We start from the raw sequence: 24,767 nt of genomic DNA, 5'->3' as shown, positions 1-24,767 counted from the left end.
GAAGGTGGAGAACCACTGACAGAAAAGAATCCCACACCTTGTGTGACTGTGGACCAGAACAGACAACTCCGCATCTGTGTGCTTGTCCATTGTGCCCTGCCTCATACACAGAGGAGGAATTGTTGGAGGCTGCAGACAATGCTGTTGCTGTCGCCCGTTTTTGGTCAAAAGATATTTAGTATCAGTTTTATACTAATTTATGCCGTGCTTTTGATACAAAATAAATAACATGACGATTCATAGCAGTAGCAAAATGACAGCTGTGAAGTCGCAAGGAAAATAATGTTATGTTTGGGGGTCAACACAACATGCAAAGCTATAATAAGGGGTCGTAGTGCTGTAGCGGATAGCTGGGCAAATGGTGTAACATTATCAAAGTCTTGTCGAAGGCTTTCATGGCTGGAATCACTAGGTTCTTGTGGGTTTTTTCGGGCTGTATGGCCATGGTCTAGAGGCATTCTCTCCTGACATTTCGCCTGCATCTATGGCAAGCATCCTCAGAGGTAGTGAGGTCTGTTGGAACTGAGGGAAAGGGTTTATATATCTGTGGAATGGCTGGGGTGGGGCAAAGAGCTCTTCTCTGCTGGAGCTAGGTGTGAATGTTTCAACTGACCACCTTCATTAGCATTTGAAGGCCTGGCTGAGCCTGGGAAAATCTTTTGTTGAGAGGTGTTAAGATGTGCCTGGTTGTTTCCTCTCTGCTGTTTTGCTGTTGTAATTTTAGAGTTTTTTTTAATATTGGTAGCCAGATTTTTGTTCATTTTCATGGTCTCTTCCTTTAATGAAGGTGGTCAGTTGAAACATTCACACCCAGCTCCAGCAGACAAGAGTCCTTTGCCCCACCCCAGCCATTCCACAGATATATAAACCCATTATCCTTATTCCAACAGACCTCACTACCTCTGAGGATGCTTGCCATGGATGCAGGCAAAACGTCAGGAGAAAATGCCTCTAGAACATGGCCCTATAGCCCGAAAAAAACCAAAAGGACCATATTATCAAAGTCTCCTTCCTCGGCTCCGCAAGGTTACTCTGCGATCTGGAAAAGCCATTGTTCCCTCGTTTGGAAGGATAACGATAAGTTGGAGTAACTTTCCGAAGCCCTCACCCAGCAGTTCCTAATCCACCATCAGAGAGAATTGTAGAAAAGGTCAGTGTGAATACAGCGCAGTCTCCCTCTGTGTGTGTGTTGAAATGGCCATTGTTTTGAAACTGCACACACAGAAAATGTGGCCCGGTCACAGCCTTCCACGGCCTCTTGTTCTCTCCGCTTTCTCGCAGCTTCAGGAGGCAGAGTGGGACACAGCCATGCCAGCTATTTCATAATAATAATAATAATAATAATAATAATAATAATAATAATAATTTAATTTATTATTTAGAGGGACACAGTATTTTCTGTTGGTCATGAGGGTTCTGAATGGGAAGTTTGGCCCAATTCTATTGTTTGGGGGTCAAAATGCTCTTTGATCGTAGGTGAACTGTAAATCCCAGCAACTACAGCTGCCATGTGTCAAGATCTGTTTTCCCCAAACTCCACCAGTGTTCAGATTTGGGCATATGGGGTATTCGTGCCAAGTTTGGTCCAGATCCATCATTGTTTGAGTCCACGGTGCTCTCTGGATGTAGGTGAACTACAACTCCTAAACTCAAGGTCATTGCCCACCAAACCCTTTCAGAATTTTCTGTTGGTCGTGGGCGTTCTGTGTGCCAAGTTTGATTCAATTCCATCATTGGTGGAGTTCAGAATGCTCTTTGATTATAGGTGAACTATAAATCCCAGCAACTACAACTCCCAAATGTCAAGGTCTATTTTCCCCAAACTCCACCAGTGTTCAGATTTGGGCATATGGAGTATTCGTGCCAAGTTTGGTCCAGATCCATCATTGTGTGAGTCCACAGTGCTCTCTGGATGTAGGTGAACTACAACTCCCAAACTCAAGGTCAATGCCCATCAAACCCTTTCAGAATTTTCTGTTGGTCGTGGGAGTTCTGTGTGCCAAGTTTGATTCAATTCCATCATTGGTGGAGTTCAGAGTGCTCTTTGATTATAGGTGAACTATAAATCCCAGCAACTACAACTCCCAAATGTCAAGGTCTATTTTCCCCAAACTCCAGCAGTGTTCACATTTGGGCACATTTGGTGGATCTGGACCGTTGTTTGAGTCCAAGTGTTCTCTGGGTGTAGGTGAACTACAACTCCAAAAACTCAATGTCCACCAGTCCCTCCCAGTATTTTCTCTTTGTCATGGGAATTCTGGGTGCGAAGTTTGATTCAATTCCATCATTGGTGGAGTTCAGAAGGCTCTTTGATTTTAGGTGAACTATAAATCCCAGCACCTACAACATTCCCAAATGACAAAATCAATAACCCTCTTTCCTCCCATTTCCCCCATTTGTCCTCAGCTTATCTTGATGGTTGCAAATATTCAAAATTAGCTTACAGTATTCCCGCACTTATTGCGGGTGTTTCGTTCCAGGACCAACTGCAAAAAGTGAAAATCTGCAAAGTAGGGATGATCTATAGATATAGATATATAGATATACTAGCCATCCCCTGCCAGGCATTGCTGTGGCCCTGTCTGGTGATCTCGAAAATAAAGTAATGAGAAAAGTTTCTAATATATGCAATGTCTTGATGCTTGTGGATAAACAGTACTTCTTGTTGTTTCTTTGTCAGTGTTGATGTGAAGATTGTCTGGTTTGCCTACTCTGGAACAGGCAACATATCATTGTCCTTCTTCAGGGGTCCCTTTCAAATCTATGACACTATATCTCTCTCTGTGTGTGGATCATATCTCTCTATATCTCTGGCTGGATGGCTCTTTGTCAGGAGGGCTTTGTTTACGTTTTCTTGCCCTGGTGAAGAAGGGAGTTGGACTGGATGGCATTAAGTATTTTCTGTTGCTCATGGGGGTTTTGTGTGGGAAGTTTAGCCCAATTCTATTGCTGGTGGGATTCAGAATGCTCTTTGATTGTAGGTGAACTATAAATCTCGGCAACTACAACTCCCAAATGTCAAGGTCTATTTCCCCCAAATTCCACCAGTGTTCACAATGGGTTCATATTGAGTATTCATGCCAATTTGGTCCAGATCCATCATTGTTTGAGTCCACGGTGCTCTCTGGATGTAGGTGAACTACAACTCCCAAACTCAAGGTCAATGCCCACCAAACCCTTTCAGAATTTTCTGTTGGTCGTGGGCGTTCTGTGTGCCAAGTTTGATTCAATTCCATCATTGGTGGAGTTCAGAATGCTCTTTGATTGTAGGTGAATTATAAATCCCAGCAACTACAACTCCCAAATGACGAAATCAATTTTTTTGGAGTGAAGGACATAAATTGGACTGTTAGGTCTCTTGTGTCCAAATTTAGTGTCGATTCGTCCAGTGGTTTTTGAGTTCTGTTCATCCCACAAACGAACATGACATTTTTATTTATATAGACTAGCTGTATCTGCCATGCGTTGCTGTGGCCAGCCTTCCCTCCCTCTTTCTCTTCTTTCTTTCTCTCCTTCTTCCCTTCCATCCCCCCATTTTCTTTCCCTTCCTTGTTCTCCCCTTTCTTCCTTCTCTACCTATTCTTGGACTGCAACTCCCAGCAATCCTCCTGATCCATCCATCTATCTACCTACCTACCTTCCTATCTCTATCTAATCTATCTATCTGGAGGATTGCTGCAAGTTGCAGTCCATGAATAGGAAATTGGAAATATGCAGGGACGTAGATGCTCTCAAAAAAATCCAAGAAGAAAGCTTGCAGCTTGGAAGCAGTGCATTTGGATCATCTTCCTCTCCTAAAAGGCCTGGCCTAAGGGATGCTGGGAGCTGTAGTCTGAAAGAGTGTAGATATGCTATTGTGTGTTTTGTTTGCCGGGAGAGTCATTGCGCTGTAGTGTCTTTTTGCTTTTTTGTCCTTTTAAGTCCCTTACGTTGTGATTCTCAGTGTTTTTTTGAATGATGGTCACTCGTTGGCCTGAGAGGTGTCTTGTGTCCAAATCTGGTGTCAATTCGTCCAGTGGTTAAATCACTAACAGCAAGATAAAAATATAAAAACCATACAAAGCCTTAAAAACATGATCAATCAAAGCGTCTCCATACCCAAACATGGTCCAGTTGCGTCCTCAGTGGTTCCATAGTATCATAATAACTATGCCGCAATTGGGAAGGCCTGCTCGAAAAGCCAGCCCTTTTTGATGGTCACCCAAGGAGTGACCATCCCTTAAGTGATTGGCTGACACTCTCCCGGGGGGGGGGGGTGAAACCCCTTTCCACGCTCCATCATTGCCAGGAGGCAAAAACCCACGAAAAAGCAAGTCCGCGAAATAGCGAAGGAAGACTGTATACTCAGTTCTTCTGGGTTTTTTCGGGCTATATGGCCATGTTCTAGAGGCATTTCTCCTGACGTTTCACCTGCATCTGTGGAAAGCATCCTCAGAGGTTGTGAGGTCTGCTGGAACTGGGAAAAGGGGGGTTTATATATCTGTGGAATGACCAGGGTGAGACAAAGGGCTTTTGTCAGTTGGGCTAGGTGTGAATCTTTCAACTGACCACCTTGATTAGCATACAATGGGCTGCTCCAGGCACAGTCAGCCCATTGTATGCTAATCAAGGTGGTCAGTTGAAACATTCACACCTAGCCCAACTGACAAAAGCCCTTTGTCTCACCCTGGTCATTCCACAGATATATAAACTCCTTTTTACCCAGTTCCAGCAGACCTCACCTCTGAGGATGCTTGCCATAGATGCAGGCGAAACGTCAGGAGAAATGCCTCTAGAACATGGCCATATAGCCCGAAAAAAAACCCACAAGAACTCAGTGATTCCAGCCATGAAAGCTTTCGACAATACATTGAAGACTGTATACTCAAAACATTCAGCAAGCAGAGGAGAAGAAGAAGAGGAGGAAGAGGAAGACGAAAAAGAGGGAGACGAAAAAGAGGAAGAAGACAAAAAAGGTACGAGGAAGAAGAAGTGGAAGAGGAAAAAGAAAAGGAAGAAGAAGAAAAAGGAAGAGGAAGAAGAAGAGGAAGAAGAAGAGGAAGAGAAAGAAGAAGAGGAAGAGGAAGAAGACCTGGCCGCCGACCTTTGCACCAGCTGTAGTTTCCGAACCGTCTTCAAGGGCAGCCCTACATAGAGAGCATTACAGTAGTCCAGTCTTGAGGTAACCAAGACGTGGACCACCATGGTCAAGTCAGACTTCTCGAGGTACGGTCACAGCTGGGCACAAGTCTTAAGTGTGCCAAGGCCCTCCCGGCTATGGCCGATACCTGAGCATCAGGTGTCAGCGCTGAGTCTAGGAGGACCCCCAAACTGCGGACTTGTGTCTTCAGAGAAATGGAGAGGTGGGTGGGTTTTGCCCTTCCCAGTTGGCTTGGTCAAAAGCAACCTGCTGCGCCCTCTTTTAGTTTTGTGCATTCTTGATGACTGACTTTTGCCGTCTTTACCAGAGGCTGATGTCGCTTGACCACGTGTGCCCCACCACTATTGGAGGGCGTGTTTGCCCCTAAGCCAGTGTGCTCAGCTGGCATTTCTGCCGCGCTGGGCTCTCATTGTTGTTGTGTTTTTTTCGGAGGCGAAAAGTGCTGAACTCCACAAGGGTGGTGACAGGGGTGACCTTACTCAGCACTCTGGGAAACAAGCGAATGGCTCGTGGAGTGCTGAGGAGGGGAAACACAATGCTTTGCACGGCCAGGCAGCACCAGCATTTTCCTTTCTGCAGGGGGTCCCCCAAAGCGTGATAAAGCCCCCAGAAGAGAGGCATCGGGGAGGTGGTGGTTGGGGGACTCCACGGCCTGTCGCCTTGACCCGTGGTCAGCATCATTGGGCTTGACGGCGGGAGCGACAACAGCCATACAAACACTTCCAGGCTAGCAATTGAACCCAGTATCTCAAGGTTAGTAGGGTTGGCGAAGGAGGAGAATGAGCATCCATTTAGGGTTATCCAGTTGAGTGTGGATCTGAATCCAAGTCTTCCTAGGGATGGGATCATGTATGCATTTACCTGGGATCATGTATGCATGGACACATGCAATATACGATGTCCTGTTGAGTGCAACCCATAGCAGCCTGATACATTTCCATGGATGATGGACTTAGGCAATCCCTCGTTGTCCAAGGATGATGGCCTTCCAAGTGTCGTGTCTTGGCTGTGGAGCCCTATTTGACCCACATCAGTTTCCAGGTGGAAGGCAGTCCCAGCCAGGGTTGGCTTGATGCACCTTTTTCCTCTTGGCATGTTTCTCTTTTGCCCTCCATTCATTCCTCTTTGAATTCCACAGCACTGCTGGTCACAGCCGACCTCCAGCTAGAGTGCTTAAGAGCCAGGGCTTCCCAGTTCTCAGTGTCTATGCCACAGTTTTTAAGATTGCCTTTAAGCCCATCTTTCAATCTCTTTTCCCGTCCACCAACATTCAATTTTCCATCCTTGAGTTGTGATTATAGTAACTGCTTTGGGAGAGAGTGCTCTTTGGGCATTCGGTCAATGTGGCCTTCAGTCCAGTGGAGTTGATGGTGTAGGAGCATCGCTTCAAAGCTGGAGGTCTTTGCTTTTTCTTCCAGCACGCTGACACTTGCCCGCCTACCTTCTCAAAAGATTTGTAGGATTTTTTGGAGGCAACGCGGATGGGATTATCCTAGGAGTTGAGTGTGACGTCTGTAGACAGTCCACGTTTCACAGGATGTTTTGGAGGACATTTCGGAGGAGCATTGCTTCAATGCTGGAGGTCTTTGCTTCTTCTTCCAGCACGCTGACACTTGCCCGCCTACCTTCTCAAAAGATTTATAGGATTTTTTGGAGGCAACGCTGGTGGGATTATCCCATGAGTTGAGTGTGACGTCTGTAGACAGTCCACATTTCACAGGACATTTCGGAGGAGCCTCGCTTTAATGCTGCTGGTCTTTGCTGCTTCTTCCAGCACGCTGACATTTCCCCACCTGTCTTCCCAAGAGATTTGCAGGATTTTTCAGAGGCAACGCTGATGAAATTGTTCCAGGAGTTGACTGTGACGTCTGTAGGCAGTCCACGTTTCACAGGATGTTTCGGAGGACATTCCACAGGACATTTCGGAGGAGCATCACTTCCATGTTGGAGGTCTTTGCTTCTTCTTCCAGCACAGTGACATTTGTCTGCCTATCTTCTCAAAAGATTTGTAGGATTTTTTGAAGGCAACGCTGATGGGATTATCCCAGGAGTTGAGTGTGATGTCTGTAGGCAGTCCACGTTTCACAGGATGTTTCGGAGGACATTCCACAGGACATTTCGGAGGAGCATCACTTCAATGCTGCTGGTCTTTGCTTCTTCTTCCAGCATCCTGACATTTCCCCGCCTGTCTTCTCAAGAGATTTGCTGGATTTTTCAGAGGCAATGCTGATGGAATTGTTCCAGGAGTTGAGTGTGACATCTGTAGACAGTCCACGTTTCACAGGACGTTTCGGAGGTGCATCGCTTCAATGCTGCTGGTCTTTGCTTCTTTTTCCAGCACGCTGACAATTCCCCACCTGTCTTCTCAAAAGATTTCCAGGATTTTTCAGAGGCAATGCTGATGGAATTGTTCCAGGAGTTGAGTGTGACATCTGTAGACAGTCCACGTTTTGCAGGCATAGAGCAGGGTTGGGAGGGGAATAACTTTCTAAACAAGCCCCTTGGTCTCCCTATGGATGTCCCGATCCTCGAACCCTTGTCTCCTGAATCCAATGCTCAAACCATTCAAACACAAGCTGCCTAGTGTTAGAAGTCGCTTCAGCTTGGGAACATTCCATTTGTAGAACAATAGGTCCCAGAATCCCCTATCCGGAATGATTACCTGCGGGCCGGGAAATTCTGGAAGGGACAGATCAGAAGTGGAACTTTTCCAGAGCAGTACAATAGACTCTACCACTGGGAGGATGCGGTGGGAGGAGGAAGGGACTCAACATGCTCCTTGGATTAAGAATCCTCAAACAACCGCCCTGCAAGTAGAAAGCTAACTCCACAGGGAGCAATGAATACGTCCCCTTGCCTCTTCCATGGCTAGGTTCCTTTTCCTTTCAGTCCTCCCTCTTTTTCCTGCCCTCCGCTCCCCTCCATGTTAATGCAAGGAAACATTCCAGAATGGGTTCACCTGCGATGGTTCTTGAGCGGTAAGAGTTCCTTCTCTCCTCTTGAATCTCGGGCACTTTCACTCTCAACACTGGTAAGGCCCAAACAAGGAGGCACAGGGGAAAATAATCAGCATTGCATTAATGTTTATGTATCATGTCATGTGCCAAACACATTCACCTTAAAGAATAGAATAGTTTTATTCCTATGCTGTGAGGGCAGGACAACATCAGTGTCGGTTTCCAGGGGATCGCATGGCTATGCAGTCTGGAAAATTCGGGGTTTTCTGAAGCGACAGTCCCCAAAAGTGTCCTTTCCAAGCTTTGTGCATCAGGAATTACTGGTCCGAGCTGGTTGGCTGTTGCTCTTCTCTCTCCTGGATAGATAAGGTGGGAAAGAAGGGGTCTTTCTGCCCTTCTGGACTTCCTGCTCCCTGCGGATAGTTTGCTCATGCATTGGAAACCAAATTGTCTTAGCCACCCCATACTGTTGCGTGCCTAGATGAGCCATTTCTACACACCATTCCTGGCTTTGGGTTCACCTTTTGGACAGGACTGAGCTGCCTCAGAGAAGTTCCTTCCTCTTTCCTTCAGCTTGTTGGCTTCAAAATTCCCCTCCTCAGCCTCCAGTCGATTGGCACAGAAAAATTACTCTTGTGGGTGACAGTTCCCAGAATCTCCCAGTCAACATAACCATGGGATTTGGAACGTTGTCATCTACATCTGCTGGATGTTAGCTCCTCAAACATCCCAACCAGGAGGGAAGCTCTGGATAGATGGATGGATGGATGGATGGATAGACGAATGGATAGATAGACGAATGGATAGGGTTAGGGTTAGGGTTGGAACTCCAGTGTTGGAATGCCCTGGTTTCCCCCTGGGGTTCCTATCCAACAGATAGAATAGATAGGTAGGTAGGAGGATGGATGGATATTTATTTATTTATTTATTTATTTAGGTTCTTGTAGGTTTTTTCGGGCTATATGGCCATGTTCTAGAGGCATTTTCTCCTGACGTTTCGCCTGCATCTATGGCAAGCATCCTCAGAGGTAGTGAGGTCTGTTGGAATTAGGAAAATTGGGTTTATATATCTGTGGAATGGCTGGGGTGGGGCAAAGAGCTCTTCTCTGCTGGAGCTAGGTGTGAATGTTTCAGCTGACCACCTTCATTAGCATTTGAAGGCCTGGCTGAGCCTGGGAAAATGTTCTGTTGAGAGGTGTTAAGATGTGCCTGGTTGTTTCCTCTCTGCTGTTTTGCTGTAGTAATTTTAGAGTGTTTTAATACTGGTAGCCAGATTTTCCCAGGCTCAGCCAGGCCTTCAAATGCTAATGAAGGTGGTCAGCTGAAACATTCACACCTAGCTCTTTGCCCCACCCCAGTCATTCCACAGATATATAAACCCATTTTCCTATTTCCAACAGACCTCACTACCTCTGAGGATGCTTGCCATAGATGCAGGCGAAACGTCAGGAGAAATGCCTCTAGAACATGGCTCTATAGCCCAAAAAAAACCTACAAGAACCTAGTGATTCCAGCCATGAAAGCCTTCGACAATATTTATTTATTTATTTCTCACATTTCTATCCCGTCCTTCTCAACCCCCAAAGAAGGGGGACTCAGGACAGCTGACAATGGGCCCCATTCCGAAGCCATTACATAACAAATTACAACATGAAAACCACAATTAGACATAAAAGCATAATTAACAATACATAAGCCATCATTAAAACAGTAAGACAGTCTCATCGGCCATATCGTCATTCCAGTCATATTCCCTTAAAGATGGATAGATGGATAGTCGAATGGATGGATGGAACCCTAGCATTGGAAGGCCTTGGTTTCCCCCTGGAGTCACAATCCGACAGATAGACTAGATAGATAGATAGATAGATAGATAGATAGATAGATAGATAGATGAATTGATATGTAGATGAATTGATAGATGAATTGATAGATGAATTGATTGATTGATTGATTGATTGATAGATAGACAAATGGATAGATAGATGATTGGATAGATAGATGAATGGATGGATGGAACTCCAGTGTTGGGATGCCCTGGCTTCCTCCTGGGGTTCCTATCCAACAGATAGGATAGATAGATAGATAGATAGATAGATAGATAGATAGATAGATAGAAGATGAATGAATGGATAGATGGATGAATGGATGAATGAATAGATAGTCAGATAGATGGATGGGTGGGTGGATAGTTGGATAGGTGGATGAATGGATAGATGGATGGATGGATGGATGGGTAGATAGATAGATAGATAGATAGATAGATAGACAGACAGACAGACAGACAGACAGACAGACAGACAGACAAATGGGTAGATAGACGAATGGATAGATAGATGATTGGATAGATAGATGAATGGATGGATGGATGGAACCCCAGCATTGGAATGCCCTGGCTTCCCCCTGGGGTTCCTATCCAATAGATGGATGGATGGATGGATGGATAGACAAATGGATAGATAGATGAATGGATAGATGATTGGATAGATAGATGATTGGATGGATGGATGGAATGTTGGGATGCCCTGGCTTCCCCCTGGGCTTCCTATCCAACAGATAGAATGAATAGATAGATAGATAGATAGATAGATAGATGAATTGATAGATAGATAGATGGATGGAACCCTAGTGTTGGAAGGCCCTAGCTATCTGATGGATAGGATAGGATAGGATAGGATAGGATAGGATAGGATAGATAGACAGACATCCTTGAGTGTTCTGGAGGTGTGGGAGTGTTCTCGGTCTGTCTTTCACCTTTGTAGGTCACCTTTCTTCTCCAAGTGGGTCAAGAAGGAAGGGGTGGGCTTCTTTTTGTCCCCCTACCCTTACCCTGACCCTGTGAAATGGATTACTGAGAGACCGAGAACGTGAGCTCCTGGATTCCTGCTTTCCTCTGGTTGAGACTGAGCTTCCCCTGTTGCATAGGTCTTCTTTTGCTCCTCACACTGCCCAAAGGTGTGGGTGAGATGTCTTCTTCTGCATCCTAATGTCTCCCTGAGGCTTCTCTTTGGTCAGCAAAAGCAGAGAGGCTCAGAAACTTGATTATTGGTCAGAACGGAAGCAGGCTGAACCTGTTTTTTACGTTCCACGTTGGATTGCGAAAGCATCGTGGTGGTGCTCTCTCAAAACCTTGCCTTTGTTCTCTCCTTTTCTTCAAAGCCTGAAGGCATCTTGAAACCTAAGATTGTAATCTCGATCCCTAGACATGCTTGGGTTGACTTTGGTGGAACTGAGCCCAACTTGCAACTGCCCAGTCAGTTGTAGACTACGAATTTGAACTTACATTTCATTGGTATGAATGGTTACGATGTGAGCAGTAGGGTGAACTATATCTCCCACTATGGTGAGTCAGTCCCCTCAAATGCCTCCAGTATGTTGAGTTGTTTGTGGGGGTTCTGTGTGCCAAGTATGGTCCAAGCCCATCATAGCTGGAAGTCACCATTTCTCTGGTTGTGGGTGAACTACAACTCCCAGAAAGGAAGGTCCATTCCTCCCCCCACCCCCCAAACCCCTCCAGTAATCAAATTTTAGTTTATCGGGTCTTTTTGCCATGTTTGGTCCAGATCCATTGGTGTTTGTGTTCACAGTGCTCTCTAGACGTAGGTGAACTACAACTCCCCCGAAACAAGGTGATTGTTTCCCAGGGACCTCCAGTATTTTTTGCTTGTCATGGGGACTGTGTCCCATTCCATCTTTGGTGGATTGCAGGTGAACTATAAATCCCAGAACCTACAACTCCAAAATGTCCCGGTCAATTCCCCTCAAAACCTACCTGTATTCAAATGTGGGCATATCGGGTATGCAGGCCAAGTTTGGTCCAGATCCATAATTGTTTGGGTTCATGTAGGATGTAAGTGAACTACAATTCCTATAAATCCCTCCAAAGACTTCCAGTATTTATTCTTGGTCATGGGGGTTGGGTGTGCCAAATTAGTTCCAGGTCCATTATTGGTGGAGTTCAGGGTTCTCTTAAATTGCAGGTGAACTATACATCCCAGTACCTATAAGTCCTACAAGTCATTGCGAATTCTCCTCAAACCTCTCAAGTATGTTCAGTTGCTGATCAATTCTTCTGCTTGCTGTGCGCCATAGAAAAGAATAGGAACGGGTTAAGGGAGAGGCAGGGGGTGGGGTCATGCAAATTCCACGCCAATCCAGAGAGTCAGAAACACTGGGATGTCTGTGGTGGAGGAAACACATACAATCTAGGATGGAATTATCCCCGTATTAAAGCCTGTGTGCCATAGACAAGAATAGAAAAGGGTTAAAGGAGAGGCAGTCATGCAAATTCCACACCATGGGAGAGAGAGTCAGAAACACTGGGATGTCTGTGGTGGAGGAACCACATACAATCTAGGATGGAATTATCCCTGTATTAAAGCCTGTGCGCCATAGACAAGAATAGGAAAGGGTTAAGGGAGAGGCAGTGGGTGGGGTCGTGCTAATTCCACACCATGGGGGAGAGAATAAGAAAAACTGGGATGTCTGTGGTGGAGGAAACACATACAATCTAGGATGGAATTGTCCCCGTATTAAAGCCTGTGCACCATAGAGAAGAATAGGAAAGGGTTAAGGGAGAGGCAGTGGGCGGGGTCATGCGAATTCCACAGCAAGGGAGAGAGAGTAAGAAACACTGGGATGTCTGTGGTGGAGGACACACATACAACCTAGGATGGATTTTCCCCTGTATTAAAGCCTGTGCGCCATAGAAACACATATAATCTAGCCTGTGCGCCATAGAAAAGAATAGGAAAGGGTGAAGGGAGAGGCAATGGGGCGGGGGCATGCAAATTCCACACCATGGGAGAGAGAGTCAGAAACACTGGGATGCCTGTGGTGGAGGAAACACATACAATCTAAGATGAAGTTGTCCCTGTAGAAAAGCCTTCCCTTGGGTGGTGGGCAGTGTTGTGTTTGTGGACGACATTGGCAGAGTTCTTGGACATGTTCGTGGTGTGCACTATAACCTGCAATGTAATTGGAGGGAGGGACATGGGTGTCTCCTGGGATGCCTGTGGTGGAGGAAACACACACAATCTAGGATGGTATTGTCCCCGGATGAAAGCCTTCCCTTGGGTGGTGGGGTGTGTGTTGTGGTTGGAGGACATTGGCAGGTCTCTTGGACATGTTTGTGGTGCTCACTCTAACCTGCAATGTCATTGGAAAGAGGGACATGAGTGTCTCCTGCTCACTGGGATGCCCGTGGTGGAGGAAACACACACAATCTAGGATGGAATTGTCCCTGGATGAAAGCCTTCCCTTGGGTGGTGGGGTGTGTGTTGTTGTTGGAGGACATTGGCAGGTCTCTTGGACATGTTTATGGCGCTCACTATAACCTGCAATGTTGGTGGAAGGAGGGACATGAGTGTCTCCGGCTCACTGGGATGCCTGTGGTGGAGGAAACACACCACCACATGGAATTGTCCCTGAATGAAAGCCTTCCCTTAGGTGGTAGGGTGTGTGTTGTTGTTGGAGGACATTGGCAGGTCTCTTGGACATGTTCATGGTGCTCACTATAACCTGCAATGTCCGTGGAAGGAGGGACACGAGTGTCTCCTGCTCACTGGGATGCCTGTGGTGGAGGAAACACACACAATCTAGGATGGTATTGTCCCCGGATGAAAGCCTTCCCTTGGGTGGTGGGGTGTGTGTTGTTGGTGGAGGACATTGGACATGTTCATGGTGTTCACTATAACCTGCAATATCCATGGAAGGAGGAACATGAGTGTCTCCTGCTCACTGGGATGCCTGTGGTGGAGGAAGCACACACAATCTAGGATGGAATTGTCCTGGGATGAAAGCCTCTCCAACTGGCCTGCTGTTTCCTTTCTGGAGACTGATCTTTTTTATGTTTTTCTTCTCTTTTTCCCCCGATGGGCAATCCAGGTCCGCGGAGGTTGTCCGGCCCGCGTGGCCCGTGCTCTTCCCCTGAAGCCCGTTGCCGGCAGCGTGTGGAGCCCGCCCCACACCTGCCCCCGGCCAAGCCACGGCCTTTACCTGCGTCTTCCAGTGTTTCCCCTGCGACCCCTCCTGTGGGAGCGCCTCCTGGGCCGCCCACGAGTTCCCCCCCAGCTCGGTGGCCCCCATGGTGAAGATGACCCGCTCCAAGACCTTCCAGGCCTACCTGCCTTCCTGCCACCGCACCTACAGCTGCATCCACTGCAGGGCACACCTGGCCAACCACGACGAACTCATCTCCAAGGTAGGCTGCGAGGGCCACCGGGGTTGGCTCCACCATGCTTTGACCCTTGCGGAAAGACCTCCATTCTTGGGTTGTTGCAGGTTTTTTCGGGCTATATGGCCATGGTCTAGAGGCATTCTCTCCTGACGTTTCGCCTGCATCTATGGCAAGCATCCTCAGAGGTAGTGAGGTCTGTTGGAACTGGGAAAAAGGGTTTATATATCTGTGGAATGATGACCAGGGTGGGACAAAGGACTCTTGTCTGCTGGAGCTAGGTGTGAATGTTTCAACTGACCACCTTGATTAGCATTTGATGGCCTGGCAGTGCCTGGGGGAATATTTTGTTGAGAGGTGATTAGATGTCCTTGTTTGTTTCTCTCCTGACGTTTCGCCTGCATCTATGGCAAGCATCCTCAGAGGGAGTGAGGTCTGTTGGAACTAGGAAAAAGGGTTTATATATCTGTGGAATGATGACCAGGGTGGGACAAAGGACTCTTGCCTGCTGGAGCTAGGTGTGAATGTTTCAACTGACCACCTTGATTAGCATTTGATGGCCTGGCAGTGCCTGGAGCAAACTTTTGTTGAGAGGTGATTAGATGTCCTTGTTTGTTTCCTCTCTGTTGTTGTGTTGTCAGGCCCAGGCATGTAGCCAGGGGAGGGGGGGGGGCTTGAGGGGCTTCAGCCCCCCCCCCCCCCCCCAAAATTCTCATGGTTGTTCGCGAAAAGGCCTTACTGGTGCATTATTTATTCATATCATGATCTGATCACCATACTCAATATATCCCCTATGCATGGGGGTATTGGGGTAATGATACAAAAGATTTGCTAGGGTAGACCCTCTTTCACTCAGACTCAGCCCCCCCGCAAAACTCAGCCAGCCCCCCGACCGCCCCTGAAAAAAATTCACTCCCCCCCAAACGAAATCCTGGCTACAGGCCTGGTCAGGCCATTATATGCGAATCAAGGTGGTCAGTTGAAACATTCCCACCTAGCTCCAGCAGACAAGAGTCCTTTGTCCCACCCTGGTCATTATTCCACAGATATATAAACCCCCTTTTTCCTAGATTCCAACAGACCTCACAACCTCTGAGGATGCTTGCCATAGATGCAGGCGAAACGTCAGGAGAGAATGCCTCCAGACCATGGCCATATAGCCCGGCAAAACCTACAACAACCCAGTCATTCCGGCCATGAAAGCCTTCGACAACTTGTATTCTTGGGTTGGGGAAAATAAACGTGTAGGAAACTTTTTAAACAGAGGGCCAGGTCACAATCCCTCAATGAAGAACCATTTTATCAACTTATTCGTATTTCAATGGGAAGTGTGGGCCTGCTTTTGGCTGATGTGATAGGGTGGTGGTTGTTGTTGTTGTGTGCTTTCAAGTCATTTCAGACTTAGGTTGACCCTGAGCGAGGGCCAGGTAAATGACCTTGGAGGGCCGTATCGGGCCCCCGGACCTTAGTTTGAGGACCCCAGGTGAGGGGATCTCACTGCTTTAGCTGCGCATGGGTTTCTTGGAGCTGGCAACTATAAAACAAAGGCATGAGGACACATTTATTTATGTGTTTATTTATTTACAACATTTCTATGCTGCCCTTCTCACTCCCAAAGGGGGACTCAGAGCAGCTTACAAGATCTATCTATCTATCTATCTATCTATCTATCTATCTATCTATCTGAGCCATGAGGTCATGTAGAGTCAGAAACAACTGAACGAATGAACAACAACATATATCTATATAAATAAAAATGTAATGTTCGTTTGTGGGATTAACAGAACTCAAAAACCACTGGACAAATTCACACCAAATTGGGACACAAGACACCTAACAACCCAATGTATGTCCTTCACTACACACACACACACGCGCACACACACATATATATACACACACAAAACACATATACACAGACTGGGCCACAGCAACACGTGGCAGGGGAAAGCTAGTATATATATATAAATGTAATGTTAGTTTGTGGGATTAACATAACTCAAAACCCAATTGACAAATTGATACCAAATTTGGACACAAGACCCCTCTCAGGCCAACAAGTAACCACCACTCATAAAAACACTGAAAAACACAGCGGAAAAGACTTAACAAGCCAAAATGAACCAAAACAAAACAAAAAAACATTACAGCACATGTGCAAAACCATACACACACACACACCACACATATATACACAAATATATACACACACAAAATACATATACACAGACTGGGCCACAGCAACATGTGGCAGGGGACAGCTAGTTAAGATCGTCTGGGGAGGCCCTGCTCTCGGTCCCGCCGGCTTCACAAGCACGCCTGGTGGGGACGAGAGACAGGGCCTTCTCAGTGGTGGCCCCTCGGCTGTGGAACGCCCTTCCTACAGACATCAGATCGGCCCCCTCCTTATTGGCATTCCGGAAGAGTGTGAAGACCTGGCTTTTTGAACAGGCGTTCAACTAAGCAGTGCAATTGATTGATTATTGGACTGGAATAATGGACAATGAGTTCGGATGCTGATTCTATTGATGAGACGTGATGGATTGTTATAGTGCTGTACTGTTGTATTGATATTTTGGTGTTGTATTGATATTTTGGTTGATACTACTGTTTTAATTGATTAATGATTTTGTATTGTGTTATTGAAACTGGTTGTTAACCGCTCTGAGTCGCCTGAGGGCTGAGAAGAGTGGTATACAAATGAAGCAAATAAATAAATAAATAAAATAAAATAAATAAATAGTGTGTGTATATATATGTGTGTGTGTGTGTGTGTGTATATATATATATAGACCCACACACAATATATTATATTATTAGCATAGTATCGCCAGTGTGTAAGAATGCATACACCCAACGTGGTGAACGAATTGGGGGTGCAGTCCTTTCTTTGCCAACCTCTTTGTCTTTACGTCTGGAGAGCGGAGTTCCCCCTCCTGCCCTTCCCAAACCTGACTTTGCAAACTTTCTCTGGGCTCGTCAGTTTCAATTCTAAAAGGAAACGATGGGGATCCTTACTCAGCACTTACTATTTCCAGCCAGTGCCATTGATCTCTGAGATGCTTCCAGCCCTGTGCCTGAGTCCGTTCTGGGAAGCAAATGCCTGGAAACTTGCATTTGACTCTTTTTGTTGTTGTTGTTGTTGTTGTTCTTTTTGCTTGTTCATGGCTTGGTTTTCCTCTCCGGCTGGTAGAGGCAGAGAGAACATTTCCCTGTTTGGGCCGCCTGGCATCAGACCTCAAAAGAGATCCACATTGTGGTTTTGTTGTCTGGCCAAAGAGCTCTGCGAGTGGGAGGCCAAGCCAAAGAGTTTCCTTTTGCGGGTTCAAGTAGCACCTCTTTGCAAGGAGAGTCGGGGTTTACTTACTTAGGCAATCCCTTGTAGTCCGAGGATGATGGTCCTCCAAGTTTGGTGTCCTGGTGGTGCATCTTCTTCCGCAGTGAGGGCATCGGTTTCCAGATGGAAGGCGGTCCCGGTTGGGGTTGGCTTGACACGCCTTCCTCCTGGCACATTTCTCTCTTTCACCCTCCATTCGTGCCTCTTCAAATTCTGCAGCACTGCTGGTCACAGCGGACCTCCAGCTGGAGCGCTCACAGGCCAGGGCTTCCCAATTCCCAGTGTCTATGCTAGAGTTTTCAGCCCATCTTTCCATCTCTTTTCCTGCCCACCAACATTCCGTTTTCCGTTCTTGAGTTCAGAGTAGGGCAACTGCTTTGGGAGACAGTGGTCAGGCATCTGAACAATGTGGCCGATCCAGCAGATATGATGGCGGAGGAGCATCGCTCCAATGCTGGCGGTCTTTGCTTCTTCCAGCATGCTGACATTTGTCCGCCTGTCTTCCCAAGAGATTTGCAGGATTTTCTGGAAGCAGCGCTGATGGAATTGTTCCAGGAGTTGCATGTGACGTCTGTAGACAGTCCACGTTTCACAGGCATAGAGCAGGGTTGGGAGGGGAATAGCTTTATAGACAAGCCCCTTGGTCTCCCCATGGATGTCCTGGTCCTCAAACATTCTCTGCTTCATTCGGAAAAATGCTGCACCTGCAGAGCTCAGATGGTGTTGTATTTCAGTGACAGTGTTGACGTCTGTAGACAGTCCACATTTCACAGGTGTATAGCAGGGTTGGGAGGACAATAGCTTTATAGACAAGCACCATGGTTTCCCTACAGATGTCCTGGTCCTCAAACACTGCTTCATTCGGAAAAACGCTGCACTCGCAGAGCTCAGGCGGTGTTGTATTTCAGTGTCAATGTTGACATCTGTAGACAGTCCATGTCTCGCAGGCATAGAGCAGGGTTGGGAGGACAATCGCTTTATAGACAAGCCCCTTGGTCTCCCTACGGATGTCCCGGTCCTCAAACACTCTCTGCTTCATTCAGAAGAATGCTGCACTCGCAGAGCTCAGGCGATGTTGTATTTTAGTGTCGATGTTGACTTTGGTGGAGTGGTGGCTGCCAAGGGAGTGGAAATGGTCCACATTTTCTAATGTTTACACCATTAAGCTGTATCTCTGGCATTGGAGAGGAGTTGGCTGGTGACTGCTTGGTTTTCTCGATGTTCAATGACAGGCCGAGCTTCTCATATGCTGCTACAAAGGTGTTTAGAGTGGCTTGTGGGTCTTTTTCTGAATGTGCATAGATGACATTGTCATCAGCATACTGGAGTTCTATAGCAGATAGATGATTTCCACTCTGATGGGAAGCTACTCAGAAGAGTCGGTGCAATGGGGCATGAGCACCAAGGAGGCCATTGGAGGAGTGCATGATTATGTCCATTTGGAGACCAGCCTAGACCTTTCTGCCCTGTGGAGCAATGCTCCAAAAGTCTCAATGACTGCAAGCAGGAGGTTGGAGTTATTGTATTGTGTTTGCATGTGCCGTACTTATAAACCCTTTGCCTTGACTTCTCCTTCCCAACCACATCCAGGGTTTTCTACTTTGTCCTTGGTCTGTTTCTGAAGTGGAGAGTGGGTGTGAAGCTGAGCCAAAAAGGGGAGCCAAGCATCCGCCTGGGAGAAACGCCACAAACGGGTGGGCTGCCGTGGCAGGAGTGGCCGAGTCGGAAATGCGACAACCGCCGATTAAAAATAGATCGGAATCATTCCATCTGACCCGAGGGGGATCAGTCACTTTGGCTTTGACCTTTCGGAGCTGGACTCGGCAGAGTGTTCCTATGGCAATCGGGTTGGTCTCTGGGGCTCATCACAGATATGCAAGGGTTGAATGAAAAGTAATGCCTCCACCTTCGTAACTCCTCAACAGATGGCAGAACTGGTATGTGGCACGTACTGGCTTGTTCAGTAGACTCTCCTCTACAGTTCTGTTTTGGTGGGAAGCCTTAGCATTGAACGGTTGTATTGTTAAAGTGAAAAATAATGCCTCCACCTTCGTAACTCCTCAACCGATGGCAGTACTGGTATGTGGCACGTACTGGCTTGTTCAGTAGACTCTCCTCTACAGTTCTGTTTTGGTGGGAAGCCTTAGCATTGAACGGTTGTATTGTTAAAGTGAAAAATAATGCCTCCACCTTCGTAACTCCTCAACAGATGGCAGTACTGGTATGTGGCACGTACTGGCTTGTTCAGTAGACTCTCCTCTACAGTTCCATTTTGGCGGGAAGCCTTAGCATTGAACGGTAGCATTGTTAAAGTGAAAAGTAATGCCTCCACCTTCGTAACTCCTCAACAGATGGCAGAACTGGTATGTGGCACGTACTGGCTTGTTCAGTAGACTCTCCTCTACAGTTCCATTTTGGCAGGAAGCCTTAGCATTGAACGGTTGTGTTGTTAAAGTGAAAAATAATGCCTCCACCTTCGTAACTCCTCAACCGATGGCAGTGCTGGTATGTGGCAGGTACTGGTTTGTTCAGTAGACTCTCCTCTACAGTTCTATTTTGGCAGGAAGCCTTAGCATTGAACGGTTGTATTGTTAAAGTGAAAAATAATGCCTCCACTTTTGTAACTCCTCAACAGGTATGCAGCAGGTACTGGCTTGTTCAGTAGACTCTCCTCTACAGTTCCATTTTGGTGGGAAGCCTTAGCATTGAACCGTTGTGTTGTTAAAGTGAAAAATAATGCCTCCACTTTCGTAACTCCTCAAAAGATGGCAGAACTGGTATGCGGCAGGTACTGGCTTGTTCAGTAGACTCTCCTCTACAGTTCTATTTTGGCAGGAAGCCTTAGCATTGAACGGTTGTATTGTTAAAGTGAAAAATAATGCCTCCACTTTTGTAACTCCTCAACAGGTATGCAGCAGGTACTGGCTTGTTCAGTAGACTCTCCTCTACAGTTCCATTTTGGTGGGAAGCCTTAGCATTGAACCGTTGTGTTGTTAAAGTGAAAAATAATGCCTCCACTTTCGTAACTCCTCAAAAGATGGCAGAACTGGTATGCGGCAGGTACTGGCTTGTTCAGTAGACTCTCCTCTACAGTTCTATTTTGGAGGGAAGCCTTAGCATTGAACCGTTGTGTTGTTAAAGTGAAAAATAATGCCTCCACCTTCGTAACTCCTCAACAGATGGCACTACTGGTATGCAGCAGGTACTGGCTTGTTCAGTAGACTCTCTTCTACAGTTCTATTTTGGCAGGAAGCCTTAGCATTGAACGGTTGTGTTGTTAAAGTGAAAAATAATGCCTCCACTTTTGTAACTCCTCAACAGGTATGCAGCAGGTACTGGCTTGTTCAGTAGACTCTCCTCTACAGTTCTATTTTGGCAGGAAGCCTTAGCATTGAACGGTTGTGTTGTTAAAGTGAAAAATAATGCCTCCACCTTTGTAACTCCTCAACAGGTATGCAGCAGGTACTGGCTTGTTCAGTAGACTCTCCTCTACAGTTCCATTTTGGCAGGAAGCCTTAGCATTGAACGGTTGTGTTGTTAAATTGAAAAGTAATGCCTCAACAGACGGCAGAACTGGTATGTGGCAGGTACTTGCTTGTTCAGTTGCCTCTCCTCCACAGTTCCATTTTGGCAGGAAGCCTTAGCATTGAATGGTTGTGTTGTTAAAGTGAAAAGTAATGCCTCCACTTTCGTAACTCCTCAACAGATGGCAGAACTGGTATGCAGCACGTACTGGCTTGTTCAATAGACTCTCCTCTACAGTTCCATTTTGGCGGGAAGCCTTAGCATTAAACGATTGTGTTGTTAAAGTGCAAAATATAGAACCCTGCACAGATGGTTGGTCAATGCAACTTAAACAACGTACAGTCATTGCGTCGTTGGTCAAATAAGTTTAAAGATGTTGAAGTGGGAACATCTGACTTGCATGACCAACAAAGAGTTGGACGTCCTGTGACAGCAACCACCGAGTTTCACAATCAAAAGATTGACAGATTGAGTCAGGATGATCATCGTATCACTTGGAGAGAAATTTCCAGCATAATCGGCATTTCACAAGAACATGTGGGTCACATTATTGCTTTGCTTGGCTATCGGAAGATCTGCGCACGATGGGTACCCAGGATGTTGATGCCTGAAATGAAAGTGCACAGACTTAAAACTTGAGCGACTGGATCTCACCAGCATATGACATCCTCCATACAGTCCAGATTTAGCACCATCTGACTTCCATCTGTTCTCGATAATGAAAGAAGATCTGCAGGGACATCATTACGCTTCTGATGAAGACTTTGGGAGAACTGTGAGACGCTGGTTGCAGAAACAAAGTGTCGACTTCTTCTGTGACGGCTTCAGAATACTTGTTCATCATTTACAGAAATTTATCCAATTGTCTGGTGATTATGTGGAAAAGTGAATATTGGTTGAGAGAACCGTGAGATGCTGGTTGCGGAAACAGAGTGTTGACTTCTTCCGTGACGGCTTCAGAAAACTTGTCCATTGTTGGAGGAAACGTATCCAAATGTCTGGTGATTATGTGGAAAAGTGAATAGTGTTTGTTCATGGTTGGCAGAAATGTATCCAATTGTTTGGTGATTATGTGGGAAAGTGAATAGTGGTTGAGAGAACCGTGAGATGCTGGTTGCGGAAACAGAGTGTCGACTTCTTCCATGACGGCTTCAGAAAACTTGTTCATCATTGGCAGAAATGTATCCAAATGTCTGGTCATTATGTGGAAAAGTGAATAGTGGTTGTTCATGGTTGGCAGAAATGTATCCAATTGCCTGGTGATTATGTGGAAAGGTGAATAGTGGTTGAGAGAACCGTGAGACTCTGGTTGAGGAAACAGAGTGTTGACTTCTTCCGTGAGGGCTTCAGAAAACTTGTCCATTGTTGGAAGAAACGTATCCAAATGTCTGGTGATTCTGTGGAAAATTGAATAGTGTTTGTTCATTGTTGGCAGAAATGTATCCAATTGTTTGGTGATTATGTGGGAAAGTGAATAGTGGTTGAGAGAACTGTGAGATGCTGGTTGCGGAAACAGAGTGTCAACTTCTTCCGTGATGGCTTCAGAAAACTTGTCCATTTTTGGCAGAAACGTACCCAATTGTCTGGTGATTATGTGGAAAAGTGAATAGTGTTTGTTCATTGTTGGCAGAAATGTATCTAATTGTCTGGTGATTATGTGGGAAAGTGAATAGTGCACAATCTAAGGATTATTTCTGCGTTTCATTTATTAAAATATTCCTATCCCAACCCAAGTAACAAAGGTGGAGGAATTACTTTTCATTCAACCCTGGTATATATATTTTTGCACAAGCTGGCTGGAAACCCAGCTGTGTTTTGAGAAAGAGGTGGGCAGACCAACCAGGGACTGGACTCTTGTCTTTGAGCCATCTCCCAACTTTTGACTACAAGGCCCTGCATTGAGGAGCCATGGGGTTAGGTGTCTTAAGGCCAGCAGCTTGAACATGCATGTGTAGCTGTGTGCTGCGCAAGGATTTCCAGTGATTTTTTTGTTTAGTTATAGCAATCTCTTGCAGAGAACAGTCTGTCGAGTCCCCAACGTACAGGCTCGGTTTGGTCGTAGACAAGCTCAGGCGTAGGATTGTTTTCCAGGTGCCATTGGCAGTCTAACCAATCGGATGTGGCCTCCTGGGGCGAGGCAGGTATTCCCTCCAGGTGACTGGGCACAGGAGAATTGTAATATTCCCTACCCTGCCATTATCCCAGTGAGCCCCAGTTAATCCTCACCTGGCCTACTTTCGGATTTCTTTCTCCTTCTCCCACTTTCTCCCTTTCGCCTCAGCTGAACTGAGTTCAAAGTGCAAAGGTCGTTTGTGTTCTATTAATTTGGCCACGGGGAAAGAAGGACGAAGGAGGGAATCTTGCTCTTCCCTGTACTTACTTGATTAGGCAAGCCCTCATTGCCCAAGTATGATGGCCTTCTAAGTGTAGTGTCTTGACAATGGATATGGAGGTGTCGTTGAATCAAGGTGATCTCTCGTTGTCTGAGCATGATGGCCTTTCAGGTGTAGAGTATTGGCAGTGGATACATAGGTGACTGTGAATCAAGGCCATCCCTTGTTGTCCTAGTATGATGGCCTTCCAAGTGTAGAGTCTTGGAGGTGGATACACAGGTGACTTTGAATCAAGGCCATCTCTTATTGTCCTAGTATGATGGCCTTCCAGGTGTAATGTCTTGACGATGAATACGTAGGTGACTGTGAATCAAGGAGATCCCTCGTTGTCCGAGTAGGATGGCCTTCCACATGTAGTGTCTTGGCAGTGGACACCTAATGACTGTAAATAAAGGAGATCCCTCATTGTCCAAGTATGATGGCCTTCCAAGTGTAGTGTCTTGGAGGTGGACACGTAGGTGACTTTGAATCAAGGCCATCCCTTGTTGTCCCAGTATGATGGTCTTCCAGGTGTAGTGTCTTGACAATGAATATGTAGATGACTGTGAAACAAGGAGATCCCTTGTTGTCCGAGTAGGATGGCCTTCCACATGTAGTGTCTTGACGTTGAATACGTAGGTGAATGTGAATCAAGGAGATCCCTCGTTGCCCAAGTATGATGGCCTTCCAAGTGTAGTGTTTTGGAGGTGGATACATAGCTGACTTTGAATCAAGGAGATCCTTCGTTGTCCTAGTATGATGGCCTTCCAAGTGTAGTGTCTTGACGATGGATACGTAGGTGACTGTGAATCAAGGGGATCCCTCGCTGTCTGAGCATGATGGCCTTCCAAATCTTGGTGGTGGATACGTAGGTGACTGCGAATCAAGGTGATCCCTTGTTGCCCAATTATGATGGTCTTATATGTGTAGTGTCCTGGTGGTGGATACGTAGGTGACTGTGAATCAAGGGATCCCTCATTGTCCAAGTATGATGGCCTTCCAAGTGCAGTGACTTGACAATGAATACGCAGTTGACTGTGAATCAAGGAGATCCCTCGTTGCCCAAGTATGGTCTTCCAAGTGTAGCGTCTTGGAGGTGGATATGCAAGTGACTTTGAATCAAGGCCATCCCTTGTTGTCCTAGTATGATGGTCTTCTATGTGTAGTGTCCTGGTGGTGGATACATAGGTGACTGTGAATCAAGGAGATCCCTCGCTGTCTGAGCATGATGGCCTTCCAAGTCTTGGTGGTAGATACGTAG

The 24,767-nt window shown here is 46.3% G+C and overlaps 1 protein-coding gene across 2 annotated transcripts in view; it reads left to right on the top strand.

The window, feature by feature from the left end:
• LOC132763283 (protein yippee-like 2) overlaps positions 1-24,767 on the top strand; it is a 63,234-nt gene that overhangs the window by 30,337 nt on the left and 8,130 nt on the right. For both annotated transcript variants that reach the window (XM_060756656.2, XM_067472206.1), the window contains one exon: positions 13,984-14,299. In XM_060756656.2, the coding sequence (XP_060612639.1) occupies positions 14,183-14,299 (117 nt within the window). In that variant the 5' untranslated portion in view covers positions 13,984-14,182. The remainder of the gene's footprint in view (positions 1-13,983; positions 14,300-24,767) is intronic.

The sequence above is a fragment of the Anolis sagrei genome, chromosome 11, assembly GCF_037176765.1.
Source record: "Anolis sagrei isolate rAnoSag1 chromosome 11, rAnoSag1.mat, whole genome shotgun sequence".
Classification (NCBI taxonomy): domain Eukaryota; kingdom Metazoa; phylum Chordata; class Lepidosauria; order Squamata; family Dactyloidae; genus Anolis; species Anolis sagrei.
Note: the sequence above shows the minus strand (reverse complement) of the source record. Positions and strands in the feature narration are given on the sequence as shown.